Below are 23,183 nucleotides of genomic sequence, written 5' to 3'. Positions count from 1 at the left end.
CACGCAAAAGCAAGCTCAAGGTGGTAATACATCATGCTGTGCATGAAAAGATTCCTCAAGAAGAGGTACAAAATAACCAAGGTTGAGGCTGAAAATGCCACCTCAACCCTGTGGAAGACTCAGAGAAGAAGGAAGAGCCCATCCATTCCCTGAGGAAAGCAAATCTCCTAGCAAAAGCTGTCCGAGAGGATCCCTGCATGCTCGTCCAGATGGTCATCAGTGTATGTATAGTGTCTGTCCATATACTGGCCATAGTGTGAGAGGGGTGAACTTGGGATCCAACCAAAGCCTCTGTGCACGTGGCTCTCCAAATATGCCATGCTGAAATGCTCGCTAATATCTGAAGATGCAAGACATGGAATGGAATGGAAAGGAAAAGCAAGACTAGAAAAGCATAAAGGAAATGAAATAATGAAAGAAATATACAACCAAGCAAAGTACATACATGATCAAGAAAGGCATAAGGCTTGATGATTATAACAATGAAAGTACAATGCCTTTATAGGATAGGCACACACACTAGTGTCAAATGTATATGGGATAAGTCCCATACTGACACGTGGCACTGTAGGATATAAAGTAGTATAGTACTCTAGAACACACTAAAAGTTACTCAAATTGACTCCATTTCCTAACACCCCCCCATGGAGAAAAGGTGAGGGACTACTGGAATGGAACCAAGAACATAACATGACAATGATGGTCATCAAAACTGTGCATGCCGGTCTAGAGCTAGACATGGCTCCCACACAATCTCAGAGGCAAGTGAGCATGGCTCAGAGGCTAGTGAGCATAACATAGAAATCTCATCTAGCATGGCTCAGAGGCTCATCATGCATGGATGATTGATCAACTCAGAGGTCTATGAGACCAATGTACCAACAAATAGACCTATCAAAGCCAAAAAAACACATGGCTCCCACAGTACATCCCCACCTGGCTCCAAAGACTAATGAGGAACATGGAGGCACACACCAAAAATATAAAGGAAATACATCGTTTTAGGAGAACTATCCAAGGCAGAGGACCTTTATTGACTCAACACACATGATTTATTGCATTCGTTTTTTGGAAACACCCCTAGGGCAGAGTACCCAAATATATTATGCTTTAGAAAGCAAAATCATGATCTCCATCATCCTCTAGATGCGGGAGACAGACTGTAAGAGCATGATCCTGTGTCAATGGGTCATCTTCGTCTGCATCATCACTAGTGGCAGATGCCACCCAACTGGCATGATCCTTTGATTGTTGTTGAGCAAGCTTCTGGTAACACCTGTCCTCCGTATGACCAGGCTTGTTGCAGTAAGTGCACTTCAAATTGGAGAGTTGCTGCCCTTTGGGGGAGAGGATCTGGAGCCTTTACTCTCTTTGAGTCAGAGCCAGGAGACCACGGTTTCTTCATGCAGCATCGCCAGAGATGGGGTCCCACAGAGGCCAGCATCATGGAGCCGCAGGATTTGCTTTTGGTACCTGTACCATCTCAGGATTCCCTGCCTACTTCAGCTGCAAGGTCAGCCTGGGAGGTGATTTCCAGCATTACCCTATGGCGGATATGGTGTTCGCGATGTTCTTTTGTCCTTGGGGGCCATTTATGCACGGAGGCTGACACTCTCGCTTCCATTTGGGCGGAGATTATCTTCACTCTCAGGAGTCAGTGGGAGCGGTGTACAGGCACCTCTTTGGCAGCTCGTGGGAGACTTATATCCTTCATGAGGACATGGGACTGCTCATTATTTTTTCATTTGACCCCTTTTGGGATGCCGTGGCATTTTAGACCACCACCATGGCTTTTTTGCCACATTGTTGAGGCTAGGGATAGAGTACTTTCTCTCCCACCTGTTGTATGATTCGTTTTGAATGGAATATATCACTCTTTTATTTAAAATTGGAGAGTTGTTGAACTAAAGATTGAATTTTTGCTATATGCGCACTCAAAGTATCAGACTCTTCCATTTTCAGCTTATAAAATTGCATTTTCAGAAATACCTTGGAGTTGGTGATCTTGTTACTAAATATATTCTTGAGGTGTGCCCAAATCTCCTTTGCCTTGGATTTGAAATCGATGTGATGAATCAATGAATCATCTAGGCAAAGCCCGATGATTGCGATGGCCCTCGAATTGTGTTGCTTCCAAATCTTTCGTATTTGAGGCTCCTTTCATGCCTCAAGTGCTTCATCATCTTCGATGGCATCCCAAACATTGTCCTATTCCTCCTGTGGCTGACACAGACAGGCTTATGGATTGGCAATTGCACCCCTCTGCTACATGCTCTCCATGAGAAGGAGTTGAACTTTTGTTTGCCATGTAGGGAATCCGTCCCCCTTGAATTTGTCCACAAGAAGAGAGTTGGTGGAAAGTGAACCCATAAAGCTGGCAGCTAGGAGAGAGAAGAGTGATGGATAGAATGAAGGGCACAGGCAAGCTGAGGGAGAAATGGAGGCCTGAGGAAGAAATGGGAAAAAAATGGCAGACAAGGGAAGAAATGGGAGAAATGGCGAGCAAAGGAAAAAATGGTGGGCACAATGGAGATGTAGGAGAGGAAGGAATGGCAGGCAGAACAGCAACGGGTAGAGAAGAGGAGCGGGCAAGCTGTACGGGCAGACTGTAAGGCACAACAGTCCGTACTGTTGTACATACTGCTGGTACGGACAGAGAAGTGGGCAGAAATGATGGGCTTGCTGCTTGCTGCGAGCTGGGCACTAGGCCAAGAGAATGGCGCCTAGGAAGGAAGCACGGGGCTGCCATGAAAGGAGCTGAGCTGCCTCACACCATTGGAGTTGCCATGAGCCTTGAGTTGAGTTGCCATTGTTGGTGAGGCTCAGGGTGGAGGGAGTAGAGCTCAAGATGGAATTGGAGAAGCCATTCCTCCAAGGGGAATGAGGGAGAGAGGCTTCAATGTCCTCAATCTCTTACCTCAACCTCTTGGAAGTCTAGCTCTCATACCATATGAAGATGCAAGACATGGAATGGAATGGAAAGGAAAAGCAAGACTAGAAAAGCATAAAGGAAATGAAATAATGAAAGAAATATACAACCAAGCAAAGTACTTACATGATCAAGAAAGGCATAAGGCTTGATGATTATAACAATGAAAGTACAATGCCTTTATAGGATGGGCACACACACTCTAAGTGTCAAATGTATATGGGATACGTCCCATAGTGACACGTGGCACTCTAGAATATAAAGTAGTATAGTACTACTCTAGAACACACTAAAAGTCACTCAAATTGACTCCATTTCCTAACAATATCTCCCAAGAAGAGTCCACCAAGGTATGCACAGCCTGAAGGGTGAGGCAAGAATGTCATCCAGAGACATGGCTCAACCAAGTGTCATTTGATACATGATGACTCTCAAAGAAGACCTGGGGCCCCGAAAGGGAAAGCCAAGCAACTGAGCCCCAAGTCATGAAGAAGGGGAAAGGAGTGAAATTTTTGAAAATCCTGGCAACCCCCTTCCATATAACCCCTGCCTGCCTACAAGACAACGTTGCATAGTCTCCATAGCAGCACGGCAACGTGGACAAGTAGGGTCAGTCTCGAACCTAGATCTTCACAAGTTCACTCCAATCTCACCATGAATAGAAAGCCAGAAAAAGAGAGTGATTTTTGTATTCATGTGGGATTTCCAGAGTCTCCTTCAAAAGTTTTTTTGCAAATCAACAGAAATGTGAAAGGCATCCCATTGAACAGCTTTGGAGGGCCTCCAACCTCTACAATTGAGCTGAAATATCCTAGCATTGAGTACCGTATAACAAAAGAAGGGGAGCCTCTTCTCTCGGTGCCCTTCATCAATCTACTCCCACTCTCTTGGGTCCCATTGCAAGCACTTTATGGGGACACCTCCATAAGCAATAATCTCCATGATCCCAGGGAAATGAGAAGAGAGTTAGGATCTAGATATCACTAAAAGTAAGAACCAATCTCCACATAGCCTACAATTCTGACCGGCTAAAATGATCTCTCTAGCAAGCTATCATCTGAAGATTTGGACAGCTTGCCTCCAGAATGCACATAACAAAACTAGGGCATCCTCATGTAGGAATGCCTGTACTCGAGAATGCGACCATCCAAGCGGAGCAAGTAATAGGCATGTCATCGATCTCAACTGGAAAGGCTGCATCGATCTGTTGAATTCTTCTTGCACTCCCTTTGAGATGACCAACCACCCAGTGGTCTACCATGCTCACCCAATATGCTATCGTTCCACATGAGTGGCTGCCTATCAATCTCTTTGCGAGAGGTAGGGGGAACCCTCCGAAGAGGACTTCTGAAGAGGGCCCATGATTTCAGGATAGCAGCCATGAGAGGGGAGGAAGGAGATCTGAGATGAGATGAAGTGAAGATCCATCCGGTACTATCCATCCAATCTCCTCCCAAAGACAGTGTGCATGACTATATGCTGCGATAAAAAATTCTTTCCACGGCTCTTGCCCAGGCATAAGTCCCCTCACAACCATCTTGCAGAGCAAGGCTCTGCACTATAAATCTGGATCTATTATATTAAGATCCCCTTTGGAAGTGGGGAGAATGAGTGTATCCCAAGCCACTCTGGCTGTAACATCCTCCGTGCCATCAAGTCAATCCATATAAATTCCTTATCAACCTCTTAAGCTGAGTGATGCAATCCCTTGAATAGCACCAGCAAGAACCAATAAACCACGCCGCGGCCAAAAGTACCTAGTGGACCACCACTACTGTGGAGGTAAGGTCAAGCTTGGCAGAACCCCCAAAAAGGAGCTTTCTCCTTACTCTCTCCAATACTCGAGCAAACAGTTGTGTCGGGGTGATGCCCAAAACAACCTAGCATCCCAAATATCTGACAAAATCCCCCCTTTAAATCCAAGTGAATCCTATGTCACTTCCCCAACCCAAAGTGTCCTCCTCACTGATCCAAAAGCCATTGGATTTGTGCCAATTAATATGCGCCCCCGCAGTATTGCAAAATAGATCCAATGTTCTCCTGAAAGAAGTGAGTCTCTGTGCGTGGCATCCAAAAAAACAGCAGTATCATCCACCAGAAGCTCTAGTTCTCATCTCAAAGGAAGTCTGTCCAAAAATATCAGCTCGAGATCTAATTTAGATACTCATAGCCTTGGCCATAAATAAAAAGAGAAAGGGAGCAAGGACACATCCCTGGTGGACTGATTTGGAAATCTGAAAACTCTCTCCCCTTACCCCACCAATAAGCACCTCGCTATGGGCTGATTTGTATAAAGAGGATACCCCTCTGATCCATGCATCCATAAAGCCAAAACGAAGAAGTGTGTCCTCCAGAAAGCCCCAATCTACTCTGTCATAATCTTTCTCGAAATCTAGGAGTAGAACGGCCAACCTCTGGCCGCTCTGCATGGCCCACTTTGAAGCTTCCCAAAATGAGAAGATATTATCAACCTCTTGCCATGCAGAGGTTGATAATATCAGGAAGTAAGGGCTGCAAATGCAGGCTTATTGCTTTGGCCAAAATTTTGTGACATGTGCCTAGGAGCGTAATAGGCCTCCACTGGGACAATACATTTCTGCAACCTCCCTTGGGGATGAGATAAAGGAGACCCTCTGTAAGTGAGCCACGCATCTCACCGAAGTGCCAAATGCCCTGCAAGGTTGAGGTAATGTGATCCATCCCAAAAAGCAATAAAAAAACGAGGGAGAAAGTCCATCTGAACTTGGGCACTTACCCTTGTGAAGGGCCAAGAGGGCAGTCCTGAAGTCTATGTTGGTGAAGGGTGCATCTAGTGAGACTCGTATATCCGTTTTTACCAACATAGGAATAGTTTGCCAAATAATATGTCTAGCATCATCTCTACTCTGAGTATTAGGATCTGCTGTGAGAAGGGAGGCATAATAATATGAAGCTATGCGCACGACGACATCTGGATCTATCTGCAAAATCCCGCTTGAGTCAATAAGCTGTAAAAAACTCTCCCTACTATGTCTGGGGCCAAGAGTAGAGAAGAAGTATTTATTGACTCTAGAGTCCAGAATGACTCCCGAACATGAAAGCCATACTCTATTCTCTGATCAAGCAATATTTGCAATTGAGCCCTTGCAACTGCAGAGCAAGATGCTCTTGAATCCAAGCATCTGTAGGCCTTCCTGCTCTTCCCTCTGCAGGACTGCCAACTGTTGGTGAATACCAATCTCGCATCTAAGAATCTGTTGTCTACTGGTACTAGCGACCGAATGATAAAACTCGCTAATACGAGTCACGGCTGCAGCTATAAGTGAAGGAGATCTTGCATATGTCACATCTATGTCTGCAAAACTGCCTCTGTGAGATTCTCCTTTGCATAAAAGGCATCTGGAATCATAATACTGGAAGAGGATCCCTCAAGTGAGGCTCAGAAATGATCAGTACTACCAAAAAGTGATATGAAGTAGAAACACCAGTGGCAATGCATACCGACCCACCTCTATCCAAAGTCCTATCATCAACATAGAATCTATCAATCCGTGCATGTATAGGCATCTGTTGTCTCCTGTACGACCACGAAATAGGAGAGACTAAGTCTAATTGTTTAAGGCATCATCAATCCAAGCATCTCTGCCATTGAAACGAAACAAGTAGATATCCCAGGTTTCTCTCTAGAAAGTGAATGCCACCCTCTCTACCTCCTTTTTTATTAGAAGGCAACTCAACCATGCTGATGTCACCTCTAATCACCCATGAATCTGCAATGGGGGCCCAAGAGAGTAGCTCCTTTCACATAAGGACACAGTCCCCTCTATTGTTGGGGGGATAAAGGTTAAGAAAGCCAACCTTGCGTCCCCCAATCAAGAGAATAATCCACTAAGCACTAGAGGGAATGACCAATGCATGTTCAACAACCACCGGAAAAAAAGATTGTGAAAGCAGAAGCAGTGAGGTCCAAGTGATGGAGCAACCTGTTGTCCAACCTCACACCGATATAGGCAAGTGCTTTCTCCCAATATGAAGTGACTTCTCCAAGAGGACGAAGTTACATGGTGTCAACACTTGGAGAGGCAAGGAGCAGGGGCAATGGCGCATAGGCAGTTGCAAATGGTTTCGAGGGCAAAAGGGCAGCTACAATGATGTGGCAGAGAATGTAAGTTATGGCGGCTGAGAAAGAACTGAGCAATGGAATAGGCAGCGTGGGCTGCTGAAATTGCAGCAAATGAGGACAGATGTGGCACAATTATGGGGTGGAATGAGTAGTAGAAATGGCGGACTGTTTGGCAGCGTGGGCAGGAAGCATGGATAGCAGGAGGTAGCGCGATTTAGGAGAGATTGTTGGAAAACTGAAAGGAAAGCAAAGAGTGGACACAAACTCAGAATACTTGCATTACTTGGTTGCTTGTAGAATGAAGAAGAGTGAGGTCCTTAAGTAGGCACCTCATACATGCTCACTGACATCACTGATGACTTCAGAGCTCCACAATCATCTCCTTAATCTGCTCCTAGATTCTCTCAATCATCCTATGTGGCTCTTCCACCACCTAACTGTGCTTGTGGGCACCTAACTGTGCCTCTAGCACTCACACATAGAAACATAAGGTGTGCCTGAGGCATACACCTTGAGATATCCCAACAAACCCCCCCTCAAGGGAATGCCTCAGGCTATGTCAAGGATACATCTAGTCTCATAGTTTCTCATGCCATCTCATGGTGGTCAAGGATTAATCTATGGCTAGGTTCTCATGCTAGCAAGGGTTCCCATGGGTGTAAGGTAAACAAAAAGGGATACAAAAAGACCTTCCAATGGTTATCTCCCCTGCATGTACATGCACACAATGTCTGTAGGAGGTACCATGGAGCAAAACATACACATTGCCTACATCATAAGGTGACCAGAGGTGTTTACAAAACACACAAAACACAATAGTTTATTTCATTCATTTTGGAGGACTATCCAGGCTGAGTACCTTGACATAAAAAGAGAGATCTAGAGCATACATAGAGATGTTTTAAAATGCATAATCTTCATGGGATGCCTCATCTTGTGGAGGCAAAATATCCATGTCAAGGCAAGGTCTTACCACATGGGCAGTGTCTAGTGCCTTATAAGATGGTACTATGATAGAACAAGTGGATCTGAAAATCATATCCTTCAAGAGAACAATTATCTTGTCATCTCCATAGTTGTGTAGAGAAGCATATCTTAGGTATCTGACCTTCATCTTTTTCTTGTACTTGGAGTCAAATAAAAGTGCCATGAGAGGGTAGATCTCTGTAGTTGCTTCCTTTTTGGCAACCATTGTTTTGGCAATCTTCAACAAGGAAGTCAGGTTGGCATTTTCATCCTTTGTAGCATAACAAGACATTGCTTTATGTTTTGGCTTTTCACATATTTTGCATAAGCAAGCCATGAGAGGCTCTAACCCAGGTATTGGGTAGTGTCTTCTCTCTTACAGGGCTTAGAATAACAACTGAAATGCTTCAAAATATAAGCATTTAATGTAGCAAAGTCTTGTGACCAAATTTCAAACAATGATGCTTTCACTTACATGCTTCATAGAAGTGGCTAAAATGAATACTTTCCAATCAAAACCAGGTCTAGCAATTCAAAACAAAACTGAAGCCACACTTGTACTAAAGTTATTGAAAGTTTCAAAAAACCAGAAATGCTAGAGTAGCATTTTATGTAGCATCATCTTCAAAAACTTGTCCAAAACTGTCAAAACCAAAAGGCTGAACTTGGAGGGCTTGTAGTTCACTCTTCAAAGCAAGGAAAAGAGGGCTTTCTGAGCAAAAGAAAGCTCATATACCAGAGAGGGTCCAGCACAGAGGTTGGACGAAATGGTGCGCACTTTTGCCCGGGAGAGTTGCTACAGGCTGAAACTGAGTTTTGATGATTTCTCCCTCGTTACTGGACCAAATGACCTGAAAAATGGCTCAAAATCTTCGTCTTGAGGTCGCCCATCTACTCCTAAGAGGGCTCAGGCAATGGCGGAGCAGGCAGGGAGTATTGAGCAACACAAGAAATTCGCTGTTTGGAGAATGGCAGCCACCACAGACGTTTTTTCTTCAATTGCTTGCAGGTGGAAGTTCGCCCATACTAGAGGAGTTTCCAGCTCAGAGGGTTTGGGCAATGGTCGTTTGTAGGTGGAGAACCAAGCTCTCAAAGATTTTGGGAAGAAAGAGGAAAATGGAGAAGAAGAAGATGATGATGTGGCAGAAATGGGCTCAAGGGGGATCAAATGGCTCTGATACCATGTTGGAAAACTGAAAGGAAAGCAAAGAGTGGACACAAACTCAGAATACTTGCATTACTTGGTTGCTTGTAGAATGAAGAAGAGTGAGGTCCTTAAGTAGGCACCTCATACATGCTCACTGACATCACTGATGACTTCAGAGCTCCACAATCATCTCCTTAATCTGCTCCTAGATTCTCTCAATCATCCTATGTGGCTCTTCCACCACCTAACTGTGCTTGTGGGCACCTAACTGTGCCTCTAGCACTCACACATAGAAACATAAGGTGTGCCTGAGGCATACACCTTGAGATATCCCAACAGAGATTCATGGTGGGCAGATGAAGCAGCTAATTGTGGGAACTGAGGGAGCAATTGGAGCGGCAAAGGGCTGGAACGGAGCTGTTGTGTGCGATGGCAGGAGAAGCAGCGGTTGGCCTGGTGCAGTACGGATCAGTCCGTACTGTTCCGTACAGTCCATATGGACTGTATGGCCTGTTTGCAGGCTAGAGCAGTTGGAGGCGAGGCTACTAAGGCAGCTGATGGCGAGGCAAAAGAAGAAGCCGTTGGCAAGGCATTTCGAGCTGAAGAAGGGGTAGTTGATAGGAAAGGTAGATCAGCTCCAAGTCAGCTCCAAAGGTGAGGCTAAGGAGCGGAAGGGAGCTCGATCATGGAGGAAAGAGGAGCGTCCATTTGTGGGTTTCTCTCATCCTCTAGGTAGAGCAAGAAGAAGGGGAAGGTAGGAAGGGAGGCTCTAATACCACATGAAGGCACATGGTGGAGAAGGGAGAGAGAGAGGGTAGGCTAGGGAGAGAGATAGTGATATTCAAAGAGAGACATAAATGAGCTGAAAATGAACTAGCGAAAGAAGTAGCCATCCAAACACTGAAGCATAACATGGTCATCCGTGATGTTAGGTTCGAAGACTAGGACCCTAACTCTGGGCACCCCCTCCAACCTGACTGCCTCCTGCAGAGGATGGCATGCCAGAAAGGGGTGGGATCTCTGCAACCAAACCAAGTTGGCTCCAATGGAAAGTAGTCGATGGTAAACCTGAGAGAGGCCAATATATATCACTAGCAACTACTTGACTATGGTCATGAAGCTCAGAGACCCTGTTTACAGTTGGAACATCATCCGAGGGAGGAGAAGGGTCCACATGATTTGATGGGAGGGAAGGAGTTGCTACTCTGTCTGCTACCACTGCGGAGCTATTAGAGGTGGACAAGCAGCTGAAGCAACAAGAGGCGGCCACGCAGCATGCACCTGGCATAGAAGGTGCCGAAGGAGCTCTCTGTCAAATTGCCGCACCTAAAGATTTCTTAGGCCTTTCCTTTCTCTACTAGCAATCTCTAGCAAGTGCCCGAAGCCCTGTAGATACTACACTGATCTTGTCTTCTTGAGATCTCTAGTCCTTGCCAAAAGTTGAGAGCCATCTGGATGTTAGAGCATACCATAATCATCTGAAATATTAGGGTCTGTGACAATGACCCTAACTCTAGAAACCCCATCCGATCTGACTGACTCTGCTGTTGCAGACGAAGGCAAACGGGGGGGGGGATCTCTGTGACCTACCCAAAAAATGGTCCAATGGATGCTAAAAGTCGATGGTAGACATGTGGAAGATAGGAAATCTGATAAATATTGAAGTAACCCAGTTGTCCTCCTCCACCATGTCAAACCCCAAAGAATGGACTACGAAAGATTCTCCTGGAACCGAGTGATAACGGACTAGCTTTTAGCATAGAACTTGCAGCCTCTAGAGAATCAAAAGCCACCTAGAAAAAACCTCATCCCAAAAGTCGAACAAATGAAAGGCCCGAGACCAAAGCTCTGAGTGGAAGGCATCAAGCATCTAGTCACGAGCCTCAGATCTGGAAGGGTGGGATCGATGGATGCTTGCAAAGAGAGTAGTGGCGCTTTTAAACTGCACATCTTTTGAGTTACAGCAGCAGCTCATCTTTTGAAAAAGTAACGGTCCACGTGGCCGGTGCAAGCGGTTGAAGATTGCCCCCGCAACAATTGGTTGTAGAAGGCCGACTCGAACACCAAAAATGTTCCGTTTGTCGTTTGGAAAGCTAAGCGGAGGGATGCTAAGGGAGATAGCAAGGATTTTCTCTCTCTCTCCCCCTCTTATTTTATGGATCTATCTTAGAATAAATAATTGCCTATTCTGCCTCTCCACCTGGTGTAGTTTTTTTTTTTTCAAAAAGATTACTTCATTGAGTATGAATGAAAACTGCAAGAGCAAGCTCTAATGCGGGAGTACATCATGCCTTGCATGAGAAAACAAAACCAGCTCAAAAAGAGCTAACAAAAATCCAAGGTGGAGGCTGAAACACCCTGAAGAAGACACAGAAGAATGGAGATCCTCTCCAAACTCTGAAAAAAGTCTCTCTCTTGGATGTAGTTGCTCTGGAGGATCCCTACATGCTCGCCCAGATAGCCATCAATGTGTGTGTAGTATCAGTCCATATACTGGCCATAGACTAGGAAGGGCGAACCTGTGACCCTCCATCACCTCCGTACATCTGGCCCTCCAAATATGCCAAGCTACAATGCTAGCTAGAATCTCCCATGAAGTGTGTGTCCCTTATGATCTCAAACCTTTGGATGCCATATCAAAGGCTGATGTTTGAACTACTATGTGCACCATACCCTCATCAAACTTCTTGTTCAGGCAAACCCCTCCCTCCCAATTGAGGGGGCCGAAGATGAAATGATACGACTACTGCCACTGGCCCCCTGTGCGAGAGGGTGTTCACTAGGTATCCTTGCTGAAGCAGTAGTTTCTAAGATTCTAAGCTAGGGTAATCTGTCTGACAATGAGCTTACCCAAAAGGGCTCAGCTCTACATATTTGGGTCTATGATACCTAAGTTTTCCTCTTCCTATAGCATGATCATTGTTTGCCAAGCAACTCTCACTCTAGTATTCTGTGTATTATCTAACCATGTGCAAGGAACACTGTGCACCAATCTCATGAGCTTACCCATACAACCTCTATGAAAGTACTAGCATGATGTGATGTACCATGCCATGGCCAAGACTACTTGGTTTACTGCTGAAGGCTGAGCTCTGATAAAGAAGCTTCCAATGCACACTCTAACACCAACGTTAGCTCCTACCTGCCGAAATGTCTAGTCCCACCTAGCAGCCCAAGTATCTTGCCATCTTGCTTCGAATTATCCATCTAAAGAGAAGATCAACCCCCTATGTAAGCACTTCCTCTATCTTTGCGTACGGAAACCAATTGATTTGTTCTAGTTGATCTTGAAGTCAATCCTCACCCCAATGCCCAGCAGCAGTATCTCTAGCAATTTTGTCACCTCCAATAATCTCTAAGTCCACATCTAGTAAGCAATCAATAAATTTGCACTAGAAGGGAGCGCTCTACCTGCTTTCTCCTTCCCACTTCTCTTTTATTGCATTTTCAAGTTTTTGTAGCTTTGTGAATATGGTTTTCAATTGTGAATTTGTATGTTTGATAAATTGAAAGAAAATTTCTGTCGGTTTCTTGAGGAGTTCACTAAGAAATATGTAAGATAGCACATGCATTCAATAGAAAGGATCTATTGAATGCAGGGCCCTTCACGGGCAGCCTCTTCTAGAAGGACTATATTTCTTCGAGTTTGGAGGGGTTCTCCCTTTTTCTCGGAGGTTTCTACCCGATTGAGGCACTATCAGCCTCAATCCTTTCTTTTTGTCTCTTGAGCTTTTCATGCATTGCATGATGTATCCCGTATGAAGCTTGCTCTAATGGTTTTCTTTAATACTTAATAGAAGTCTCTTTTTGCAAAAAAAAAGAAAGGAGGGGACATAGATTGTTCCATGGGGAGCTCGAGGGAATCGGAGTCGATATGTCATGACTCACAGCAGTGGCCGACTCCCTCACCAAGGTATTGAACAACCATCCCTTCATCGAGGGATATTGGAAATATGCCTAGAAAACTGTCACTCTAGTGGAGCCAGAGCTCCATGAACTCACGTAAGCCATGCTCTAGCTGCATGAACCATCGTAAAAAATGGTCTTGTGAAAACCGCCCCAAGGAGAGGGGTGGAGCGGGCAGGCAACGGGGAGGGAGACAGGGGCGGAGGGGGAAGGCAGCAGGGGGGAGGCAGCGGGAAAGAAGGAGGATCAGGAGGAGTAGAGAGGCAGCGGGAAACGGGGGGAGCAGGGAGAGGCAGCGGAGGGGCAGAGGGAGGGGCAAGGAGAGGCAGAACTTAGAAGGGAGGGGAGGGGAGAAGCAGCAGGGGGAGAAGGGAGGTGCGGGCAGCAGGGAGGGGGGAGCAGCTACAGTTGGGTCTGGATAGTGCTCTTTCAATATATAATAAAAGAAAATTGTAATGGATTGGATTGGTTTATTTCATGACTTTTATAATTATGCACCTGATGAATTCATCCTTTAGTATCTTTACGTTGTAACTCCCTTAAATACCTGGCCAAAATATCCAGTCAAAGGAAGACTTATCCTTAGTTTCATGAAAGTGTTCTGCTAGTAATGTATCTAAACAAATACATTCGTAAACAAATTTCAGTATCTTACTGTTCTAAGCCAACGATCTTTTGGGTTTACAAATGCCTTGTATAAAAGCAACGTTTCCACCACTTTAATGTGACCTTCACTAGCAGCAAGATGTAATGCAGTTCTGTTGTCATAATCTGCAGCATCCGGTGAAGCTCCCAGTTGAAGAGCTTTATTGAGTCCCCACACATCACCTTTACTAGCACAGTACAGGAGCTTATAAGTGCTGCCCTCTGAGCTGTATTGACGCTTTAAAGATTCATGATCCTTGATCTCATTGTCCTGCACACAATATATGATATTTTAGTTTTCAGGATCAACCACATCACAAGTAAAGAAGAAAAATCCATTCACGTGAGAATCAACAGTATGGTGCATATGGCCAGTTTTGTTATCTCCTTTGCTTGACTTATTCTGATATTGTAAGTTTGAAAGCTTGAATTAGATTAGATACTACATTGCTGGTTGAGGGTGTGTCAGGTGCTGGTCACATAGCTAGAGAGTTGAGTGATCAACTAGCAAATCAACAACTAGACAATAAAAGAGACAACACAGAGAGCATCACAAAGCACCTCATAGGATAGTGATAAGACAGAAAAGCAACAGGGACATAATACATAAGTAAACACAAGCATAAAGAATGATATTTACAATTCCAAGGGGCCCTTGTTACAGGTGTGCCAAGCTCATAGCCCAAGTCTACTACTTTCTCCTCTCACTCCGCCCATGTCTCTGTCATGACTGCCCCTCGTTTGTCTCTCCATTGTATCTCTCCCCTGGTTGTTCTCTACATTGTGCCTCTCCCCCTCTTGTCTCTGTGTCCACTTATGTCTTCCTCCTATCCCCGCACACTTTTCATGTTAAGGAAGACAGATGGCTGCTTCTCAGAGGGGTCATCATCTCCTCTATTGCAAAGAGGATGCTCTCTCCCTTCCTCCACTCATGGCATAAATCTCGTCCTCACCAACCAGAGACACTAAAATTGCTCACATGTGCAACAAAATAATGAAAATTCCTCAATTCAACTCATAGGCATGCGTAGTGGCACCACTCCTTGGCAGACAGAAACTCTTCATGGAGCTGCCATGCTTGTAGTATACTCTCTGCTGGTGTGCAGCTTGAACCTCTATAGTTGGTTGGGCTGCCACATTGTTGATGGTTCACACTGCCTTCAGTTCCTCGACACTGATTTCAATCTACTCGTCTTGTACAGTTTCCCTGCTACTATCCCAGTGAATGAGTTGGGCTGTCGGCTACGAAGTTTGAGTGGGGCTTCCTGCTGCAGAGTTTGTTGTCTTTATGTTTATGCTTTCTTCTTTGTTTGACTTTTGGAATTGAATTACAAAAGAACCCAAAGTGCAATCACCACGTGTCTCAATAGAATCTTGGTTGTAGGCTACAAGCAACAACGAGCTAGAAGCAAGGCTGCCTGTGGGTTGACAAGGCGCAAACGATAGGCAGTATATGTTGGGACATATGTGATCAAGGGCTTGCTAGGTGCATGTGTGCATCCACTAGCAGTCATATGGTTGTGTGTGTGTGTGTGTAGAAGAGGCACACTTAGTGCCATAGACCATGACATAGGTGATTATGTAATACAAAGGCTCCCAAATGGGGTGGTGCCTATGATTGTGGAGTTCCTATGATTTAGGAGCTACCTCCTTTGATGTAGGAGAGGTGCCATTGATTTAGGCCACCCTCTCTCCATTTCTATAAAAGAGGGACTTCCCTCTCACAATGTAAACCTTGACCCTTGGGAACCTTTGCTAGCATGAGATCCTAGCCATAGATTTATCCTTGACCACCATGAGATGGCATGAGAAACTATGTGACTAGATGAATCCTTGACATAGCAAGAGGCAAACCCTTGAGGGGGGGTATGTTCGCATATATGTGATCAAGGGCTTGCTAGGTGCATGTGTGCATCCACTAGCAGTCATATGGTTGTGTGTGTGTGTGTAGAAGAGGCACACATAGTGTCATAGACCATGACAGAGGTAATGATGTAATACAAAGGCCCCCAAATGGGGTGGTGCCTATGATTGTGGAGTTCCTATGATTTAGGAGCTACCTCATTTGATTTAGGAGAGGTGCCATTGATTTAGGCTACCCTCTCTCCATTTCTATAAAAGAGGGATTCCCTCTCACAATGAATAGAACACCCATTGCTATATCTCATGTGTTCTCACTCACCTCCATGATGAAGCTGTCCTCTCTTCCCAAGTTCCAATAGTATAGGATGGGCAAAGAAAGGCGACTGCCAGGAAGCCAAGCAGTGGCCAAAAGTAGGGAGACATCCACGCAACAAGAAACAAAACAGAAGCTTCCACGTGGCTAAAAAGCAAGGTGACTACTAGATGGACTAGCGGTCTGGACAAAATCAGGGCAGTCAAAAGCAAGGCGGTTGCGGAAGCCGATAGCAAGACGGCCTAGCAGTGGGCACTCGATGGTGGAGATAGGTGGGCTAAGGGAGGACACAGGGGACATGGGTGTTAGAATTATTATTATATTCTAGGCAGTGGCCAATGTATTGGAATAAGAAGGTTAGGGACATTTTTCCCTCATTGAGGTTTTTCCCCCTAACCACAGTCAAATCCCTAACTACGGTTAGTGGATAGGATAGGGTTTTGTCACTTAGACAAAACCCCTCACTCTTTCTTTGTACTCACTTCATTCCACTCTACTATTCAGTACACTTATGTTTGCTCACTCTTGCTCATTGCTCTCCTCTTGTTCACATTTGGTATCAAAGCTGATTCTCCCTGCTCTTGCTCCTGCTTCACAACTACCTCCAACTCCAGCTCGCGACCTCCCATCCCGTACGATTGTATGGAATCCGTAAGTCTGTACGACTGTACGGAATCTGTAATGCCTGCTCGTACCAGTCTGCGCCGCCATCCATACAACTCTTCGCTGCCGTACAGCCCTATACTGGCGCATTCTGTATAACCATACAACAGGCGCCAGCTCGCCGTACATCCGTACAACCGTACCATCCGTACGCCTATAGCATTAATTCCTGCCATCGTACACTGCACGGATTCCGTACATTGACCGTCCGTACTAGTTCGATGACAAAGTCCGTACTGCACGTACGGATCCGTATTGACAGTTCCGTATTGTCAGCTCAGTGCAGGCTCAAGGTGTCCATACACATTTGCAAGTGTTTTTGGTAGGGTCCATTTGCAGGCACTCATGCATTGAGCCATTGTTTGGCTGTGGACTCTGGCAGGCATTTCTTTGCAGCAGGTGGAAGTTTGGGGCTTTTGCAGGGGACTTGAAATTTGAGTGACATTTGCTCAATTTCACCCCAAAATTTGGGGCTTTTGGTTTTGAACTGCCATTTCACGGATTTCTGGGGCTTTCAGTTATTTTGCCCTCTTTTGGATGTAATTTCCCTGAAGTAATTGGGGCTTTTGGCATTCGGATGCAATTTGGCTAGTTGAAAGACCATTTGGGAGATTTGCAAGCAGTTTTGGACTCAGTGTGAGTCAATTTGCAGACTTTTGTCATTTTCTTTGCAGATTTTTGGGCATTTGCAGAGCATTGTGGTGCATTTCAAGCCTTTGATAGGTTGTGATAGTATTTGCCATTGTGGGCAGATTTTCTTTGGCAGACTCCGGTTGTGCATTTTACATCCGAGGAAGGGATTTTACTTGTTTAGTTTGCTGTTTTTTTTAAGTTTATCTGGCAAAAATGGCTTAGAACAACCCCAATGAGGTGTTTGGAGTCCTCACATAGGAGGATAAGTTGGATGGCACCAACTTCACCTTGTGGGGTTTTATGGTTCGCAACATCTTGGTTGGCAGACATCTTTGGGATTATGTCAATAGAGATGAAGCAAGGCCAGATTCTGCGGCTACACTTGTCACCCCTACAGCTGGAGGCAGGAGTAGAGGTCAAAATGCAGCACAAGTAATTGGAGCAGCTGCTGCTCTAGTAGCTCGTACAGCACAGCAAAAAAGATGGGATCCTAGGGATGCATAAGCTCTTTCTATAATTTCTATCAAGAGGTTCATTATTCCTCACATTCGGTCATGTAAGACTTCAAAGGCAGCTTGGGAGATATTAGAGAGTATGCTTGTAGCAAGAAATGATGCCAGAATTTCCTTCTTGAAGAGAGAGCTATCTCATACGCATATGGATGAGGGAGATTCCATGAATACTCACCTCACAAAGCTTCAGGATTTGAGGGAGCAGTTGCTGAATATTGATGAAGTTATTCCGGATTCAGAGATGATTACCACCACTCTGAATTCTCTTCCTGAGTCTTATCTTGATTTCCCCACCTCGCTGAATTTGTCATTGAGAAGGGGCAGCAATCCTCTCTCTTTTCACAAGTTGGTAGGAATTCTGTTATAGGAAGAGCAGACTAAAAATATGGCAACACGGGCTGGCGAGCATGCTATGCTTTCCAAGTTTAAGCCCAAAGAAAAAGGGCAACAAAAGCAACATGCCAATCAGCCCGCACATCAGCATAAAGCTGATTCAGGACAGCCCTCTTATAAGGCTAAGGGTGATGCAAATAAGCCTAAAAAGAAGGGCATTTGTCACTACTGCAAGAAGCCAAGTCATTATATTGGTGAATGCAAGAAGCGCATAGCGAAAGAAAAGAAAAGGGATTCAGGTATGGCTATGTTAGATGCATCAGCTCCTAATGCACATGATGGGGGAGATGTTACAGCCAACTTTGTGGAAGAGTACTATGCCTTTTTGTCTTGCATTTCAGATTTTTCTAGTGGGTAGTTCAAATACTACAGCCACTATTGAGGATGATCCATATGCTTTCTTGACTTGTAGTTATGATCCTTCAAAGGATGCATGCTCTCTCAGTGTAAATGAGACACTAAATACTTGGTATTTTGATAGTGGTGCTGAAGAGACATGACAGTAGGAGAATGCCAAGCTAACAAGGAACGAAATGGAAATATGGAAAGCATAATGGAAAGAACAAGTGTTAATACTCACATGATATAAAGCTTGATGTTGACTGATGTGAATGACTCAAGACAAGTACAACAGTATATAGTGTGACACTAGACTCTAGAAAGCCATAGTGTATATGGGATAACTCCCAATATGACACGTGGCATGTCTAGGACTCACTAGACTCTAAAACATCCCCTAGACGCCTAGTACACTCATTTTTGACTCACTTTGGCTTCATATTCCAACACCTCCCCATGAAGGCAAGGTGAGAGAATAGAGGAGAGAAGCCACACCCATGACAACATCCAACTATTAGCCTATGCAATCTCAGAGGCAAGTGTGCATGGCTCAGAGGCTAGTGAGCATGGTAGACTCATCTAGCATGGCTCAAAGGCCCAACATGCATAGATGCAAAAGACTAAGAGCATGTCTCAGAGGCAGGAGAGCATGGCACAACAGGCTCAGAGGCTCTACCAAGCATGGCTCGGAGGCTCAACAATGGAGAACTCATCAATGGAAGGACTCCTTCTAATACATCCCCCCATGGCTTCATATCGGGAAACCAGGATGAAGTCACATGCCACTCATCCTCCAAGTAGCCACTGCACATGTGTGTACATCCCTGCGAGTCGATGAAGCACTAGTAATGAATGCCCCAAAATATGTGTCGGTGAAGTCCATGGGGTAGCTACATGGAGCGGTCACATGGTGACTCTCAAAATGGATGAGTGAGGGTCACCGATGTCGAGATAGATGCCGGAGGTGTCACGAGCACTTTGAGGAGCTAATCAATGTGTACCACGGGCACCACGAGCACTCGGAGAGGTGATGAAAGAAGTTAAGGAGTAACTGGGACTCACATCAAGCTCACCTTAAGCTTCTTTTTGCTGTTCAGATCGCAAGCAGTGGGAGGCAATCTTGGCGGCGGGTTTGGCAAGCAAGATGGCGGCACTACAGGCGCTGCAAATGGTGGTCTGTGAGCAGAGCTACGTGGGCAGCAGCAGCAGCAGCGTAGGCTGCTAGATGGCAGGCAGAGAGCTGGAAGTTTGGAGCAGAGCTACCCATGCAATCTCAGAGGCAAGTGTGCATGGCTTAGAGGCTAGTGAGCATGGTAGACTCATCTAGCATGGCTCAGAGGCCCAACATGCATGGGGGAACATTCCGAACAGCTTTATTACGTAGAACTCATCAATGGAAGGACTCCTTCCAATACATCCCCCCATGGCTTCATATTGGGAAACCAGGATGAAGTCACACGCCACTCATAAAAGAAATAACATCAGTTTAGGAGGACTATCCAAGGTTGAGTACCTTATAGACTCAATGAAAACAAAATACTCAATACATATCATTTTAGGGGGACTACCCAAGGCAGAGGACCCCAAAATAACATCAAGCATTTAAAAAATAGATTTCTTATGATAAGAGATGTCCTCCAAGTAGCCACTGCACATGTGTGCACATCCCTGCGAGTCGATGACAATGTCGATGAAGCACTAGGCATGAATGCCCCAAAATATGTGTCGGTGAAGTCCATGGGGTAGCTACATGGAGCGGTCACATGGTAACTCTCAAAATGGACGAGTGAGGGTCATCGATGTCAAGATAGATGCCGGAGGTGTCACGAGCACTTTGAGGAGCTAATCAATGTGTACCATGGGCACCATGAGCACTCAGAGAGGTGATCGAAGAAGTCAAGGAGTAACCGGGACTCACATCAAGCTCACCTTAAGCTTCTTTTTGCTGTTCAGATCGTGAGCAGTGGGAGGCAATCTTGGCGACAGGTTTGGCAAGCAAGATGGCGGCACTACAGGCGCTACAAATGGTGGTCTGTGAGCAGAGCTACATGGGTCAGTCTATTGAGAAAAATCAGACTTGGGATGTTGTGGATTTGCCACCAGGTAAGCATGCCATTGGTACCAAGTGGGTTTTCAAAGTGAAAAGGAAGCTAGATGGGTCCATTGACAGGTGTAAGGCAAGGCTGGTTGCCAAAGGCTATGCACAGAAGAAGGGCATAGATTATGAGGAGACTTTTGCTCCTACATCCTGGATGACCACCATACGGTTAGTTATTACAATGGTTGCAAATTGTTTGGAATGTTCATTAGTTGGACATAAAAATAGCTTTCCTTAATGGACTTGCAGGAAGAGGTTTATGTCAAACAACCTCTTGGATTTGAACTTTCTGGCAATGCACTTCAGGTTTGCAAGCTGAACAAAGCTTTATATGGGCTGAAACAAGCCCCACGTGCATGGTATGCCACGATTGATGCATTCCTGGCAAGTAAGGGGTTACATAATAGCCCCACGGGAAGCACTCTCTACATCAAGAAGGATGGGGAGGATATTTTGGTCATCATTCTTTATGTAGATGACATGCTTCTCACAGGGTCAAATGAGGAAATAATTGCAGATTTCAAAGCTGAGTTGAAAGCTGAATTCGACATGACAAATTTGGGCATGTTACATTTTTATTTGGGGATCCAGTTTATACAAGACAAGCGTGGCATCGTTATGTCTCAATCCAAGAAGCTCTTGGATAGGTTCAACATGCATGATTGTAAGCCTATAGCCACTCCCATGGAGCCGGGGCTGAAGCTTACTATGTATGATGCAGGTGAATCAGTGGATGTCACACTTTAGAGCCAAGCTGTTGGATACCTCATCTATTTGTGCAATACTAGGCCCGATATTCAGTATGCAATATCTCAGGTGAGCAGGTATATGCACAGCCCAAAAACAACACATTGGCACGCAGGAAAACACATCTTCCGTTATTTGCAAGGCAAAAAGTCTTATGGCTTGATGTTTCCCAGGGGGGGTGACTTGCAGATGCATGCTTATAGTGATTCAGATTGGGCTGGAGACTATGATACCAGGCAATCCACTAGTGGTAATTGTTTCTTTTTGGGCAAAGCTTGCATTTCTTGGCTGAGCAAGAAGCAATCTACAGTGGCTACTTCCTCATGTGAAGCTGAGTACAGAGCAGCTTTCACACTGACAGTTGAATGTGTTTGGCTGCGTCGTTTGTTCGCTGATCTTCGTCTCTTATTGGAGGGTCCTTCTCCAATTCTCACTGATAGTTAGAGTGCTATAGCAGTGGCAAAGAATCCTGTGTTTCATGCTCGCACGAAGCAGATTGAGGTTCATTATCATTATATCAGAGAGAAGTTGCATGTAGGGAAATCAGTATGATCTATGTGTCAACACATGACAATGTTACAGACATCTTTACCAAAGCACTTCCACGTGAGAAGTTTGAGGCATTTCGCAGTGCCCTAAACTTATCTCCTTTTGGTGATTGATCACTACCTTGTACACCACATTGGCACTGCAGGGGGGTGTTAGAATTATTATCATATTCTAGGCAGTGGCCAATGTATTGTAATAAGTAGTTTAGGGGCACTTTTCCCTCATTGAGGGTTTTCCCCCTAACCACAGTCCAATCCCTAACTACGGTTAGTGGATAGGATAGGGTTTTGTCACTTAGACAAAACCCCTCACTCTTCCTTTGTACTCACTTCATTCCACTCTACTATTTAGTACACTTACGTTTGCTCACTCTTGCTCATTGCTCTCCTCTTGTTCACAATGGGTAGGTCCTGCAACATGTGCAACATGTAAAAGTGGAGCAGAGGAGCAACAAGGAGCAATGATCTAATGTGGCAGCGACAAGGTATTCGTGCAACCCCACAAGGGGATTGTGACCATGGGGAGCTACCAAGCACAGCTACACAGGAGTAAGTGCAAGCACAAGCACCAAACAGAGGAAAGACATTCATGTGGCAGAGTAATTGCTTGGCCACCCAACGATCAGTCATCTAGAATAAGATGAGCACCCGAAGAAAAGATGCAAAAAAGCACTTATCAACCAAGAAGGGAAGGCAATCCATCCAACTAATGAGGGAAGTGTTCCCAACAGCTGGAAATAGAAGGGCAGTGATGAGGAAGAGAGTATGGAGAAGCAAAGAGACTATGGATAGTGCATTCAGTGTGGAGAAGGAGAGAAGTCACTTGAGCTACGAGTTTGGATACCTTGTACTTAGGTGTGATATACCTGTTCTCTGCCTCACATCCGTGTTTGCATTTCCTTGCACTTCGTGAGTCCAAGAAACTTTGTCACATGAAATCCTCTTTGAATTGCCAGAGTAATTCCATCCTTGCATAAGCAACCCTAGGCTGGTGGTAATACTTCCACAAGTGTCTTGACTCACCTTTCAACAAATTTTGGTGCCACTGTGGGACACTTCCTTTGCAAAATTGCACTGTCTTGTGAGTTTGCACACAGTTGCTGGATCTCTTTACCTTCTATTGTCGTGTGAAATGCAAAGGCATTTTTATCAAGTCTTATGTAGGACACTTCTTTGTCTAAGGGAATAAGTAAGTGGATAAAGAGGTACCTAAGGAGAGCGCATAGAGGTCTCGCTCATTTATATAATGCACAATGTGGTAATGAGCCTATGACTGGAGTTTTTAATGCTAATGCAAATCGAAATGACGTAGGCTCATATAATGCACAATGTGGTAATGAGCCTATGACTGGAGTTTTTAATGCGAATGCAAATCAAAA

The 23,183-nt window shown here is 45.0% G+C and overlaps 1 protein-coding gene across 4 annotated transcripts in view; it reads right to left on the bottom strand.

The window, feature by feature from the left end:
* LOC147886393 (serine/threonine-protein kinase VIK-like) overlaps positions 1–23,183 on the bottom strand; it is a 265,479-nt gene that overhangs the window by 216,154 nt on the left and 26,142 nt on the right. For all 4 annotated transcript variants that reach the window (XM_087395887.1, XM_087395889.1, XM_087395890.1 and 1 more), the window contains exon 5: positions 13,706–13,966. In XM_087395887.1, the coding sequence (XP_087252013.1) occupies positions 13,706–13,966 (261 nt within the window). The remainder of the gene's footprint in view (positions 1–13,705; positions 13,967–23,183) is intronic.

This window comes from Dipteris shenzhenensis, chromosome 24, assembly GCF_047967505.1.
Source record: "Dipteris shenzhenensis isolate YYH24624 ecotype China chromosome 24, Dip_SZ_1.0, whole genome shotgun sequence".
Classification (NCBI taxonomy): domain Eukaryota; kingdom Viridiplantae; phylum Streptophyta; class Polypodiopsida; order Gleicheniales; family Dipteridaceae; genus Dipteris; species Dipteris shenzhenensis.
Note: the sequence above shows the minus strand (reverse complement) of the source record. Positions and strands in the feature narration are given on the sequence as shown.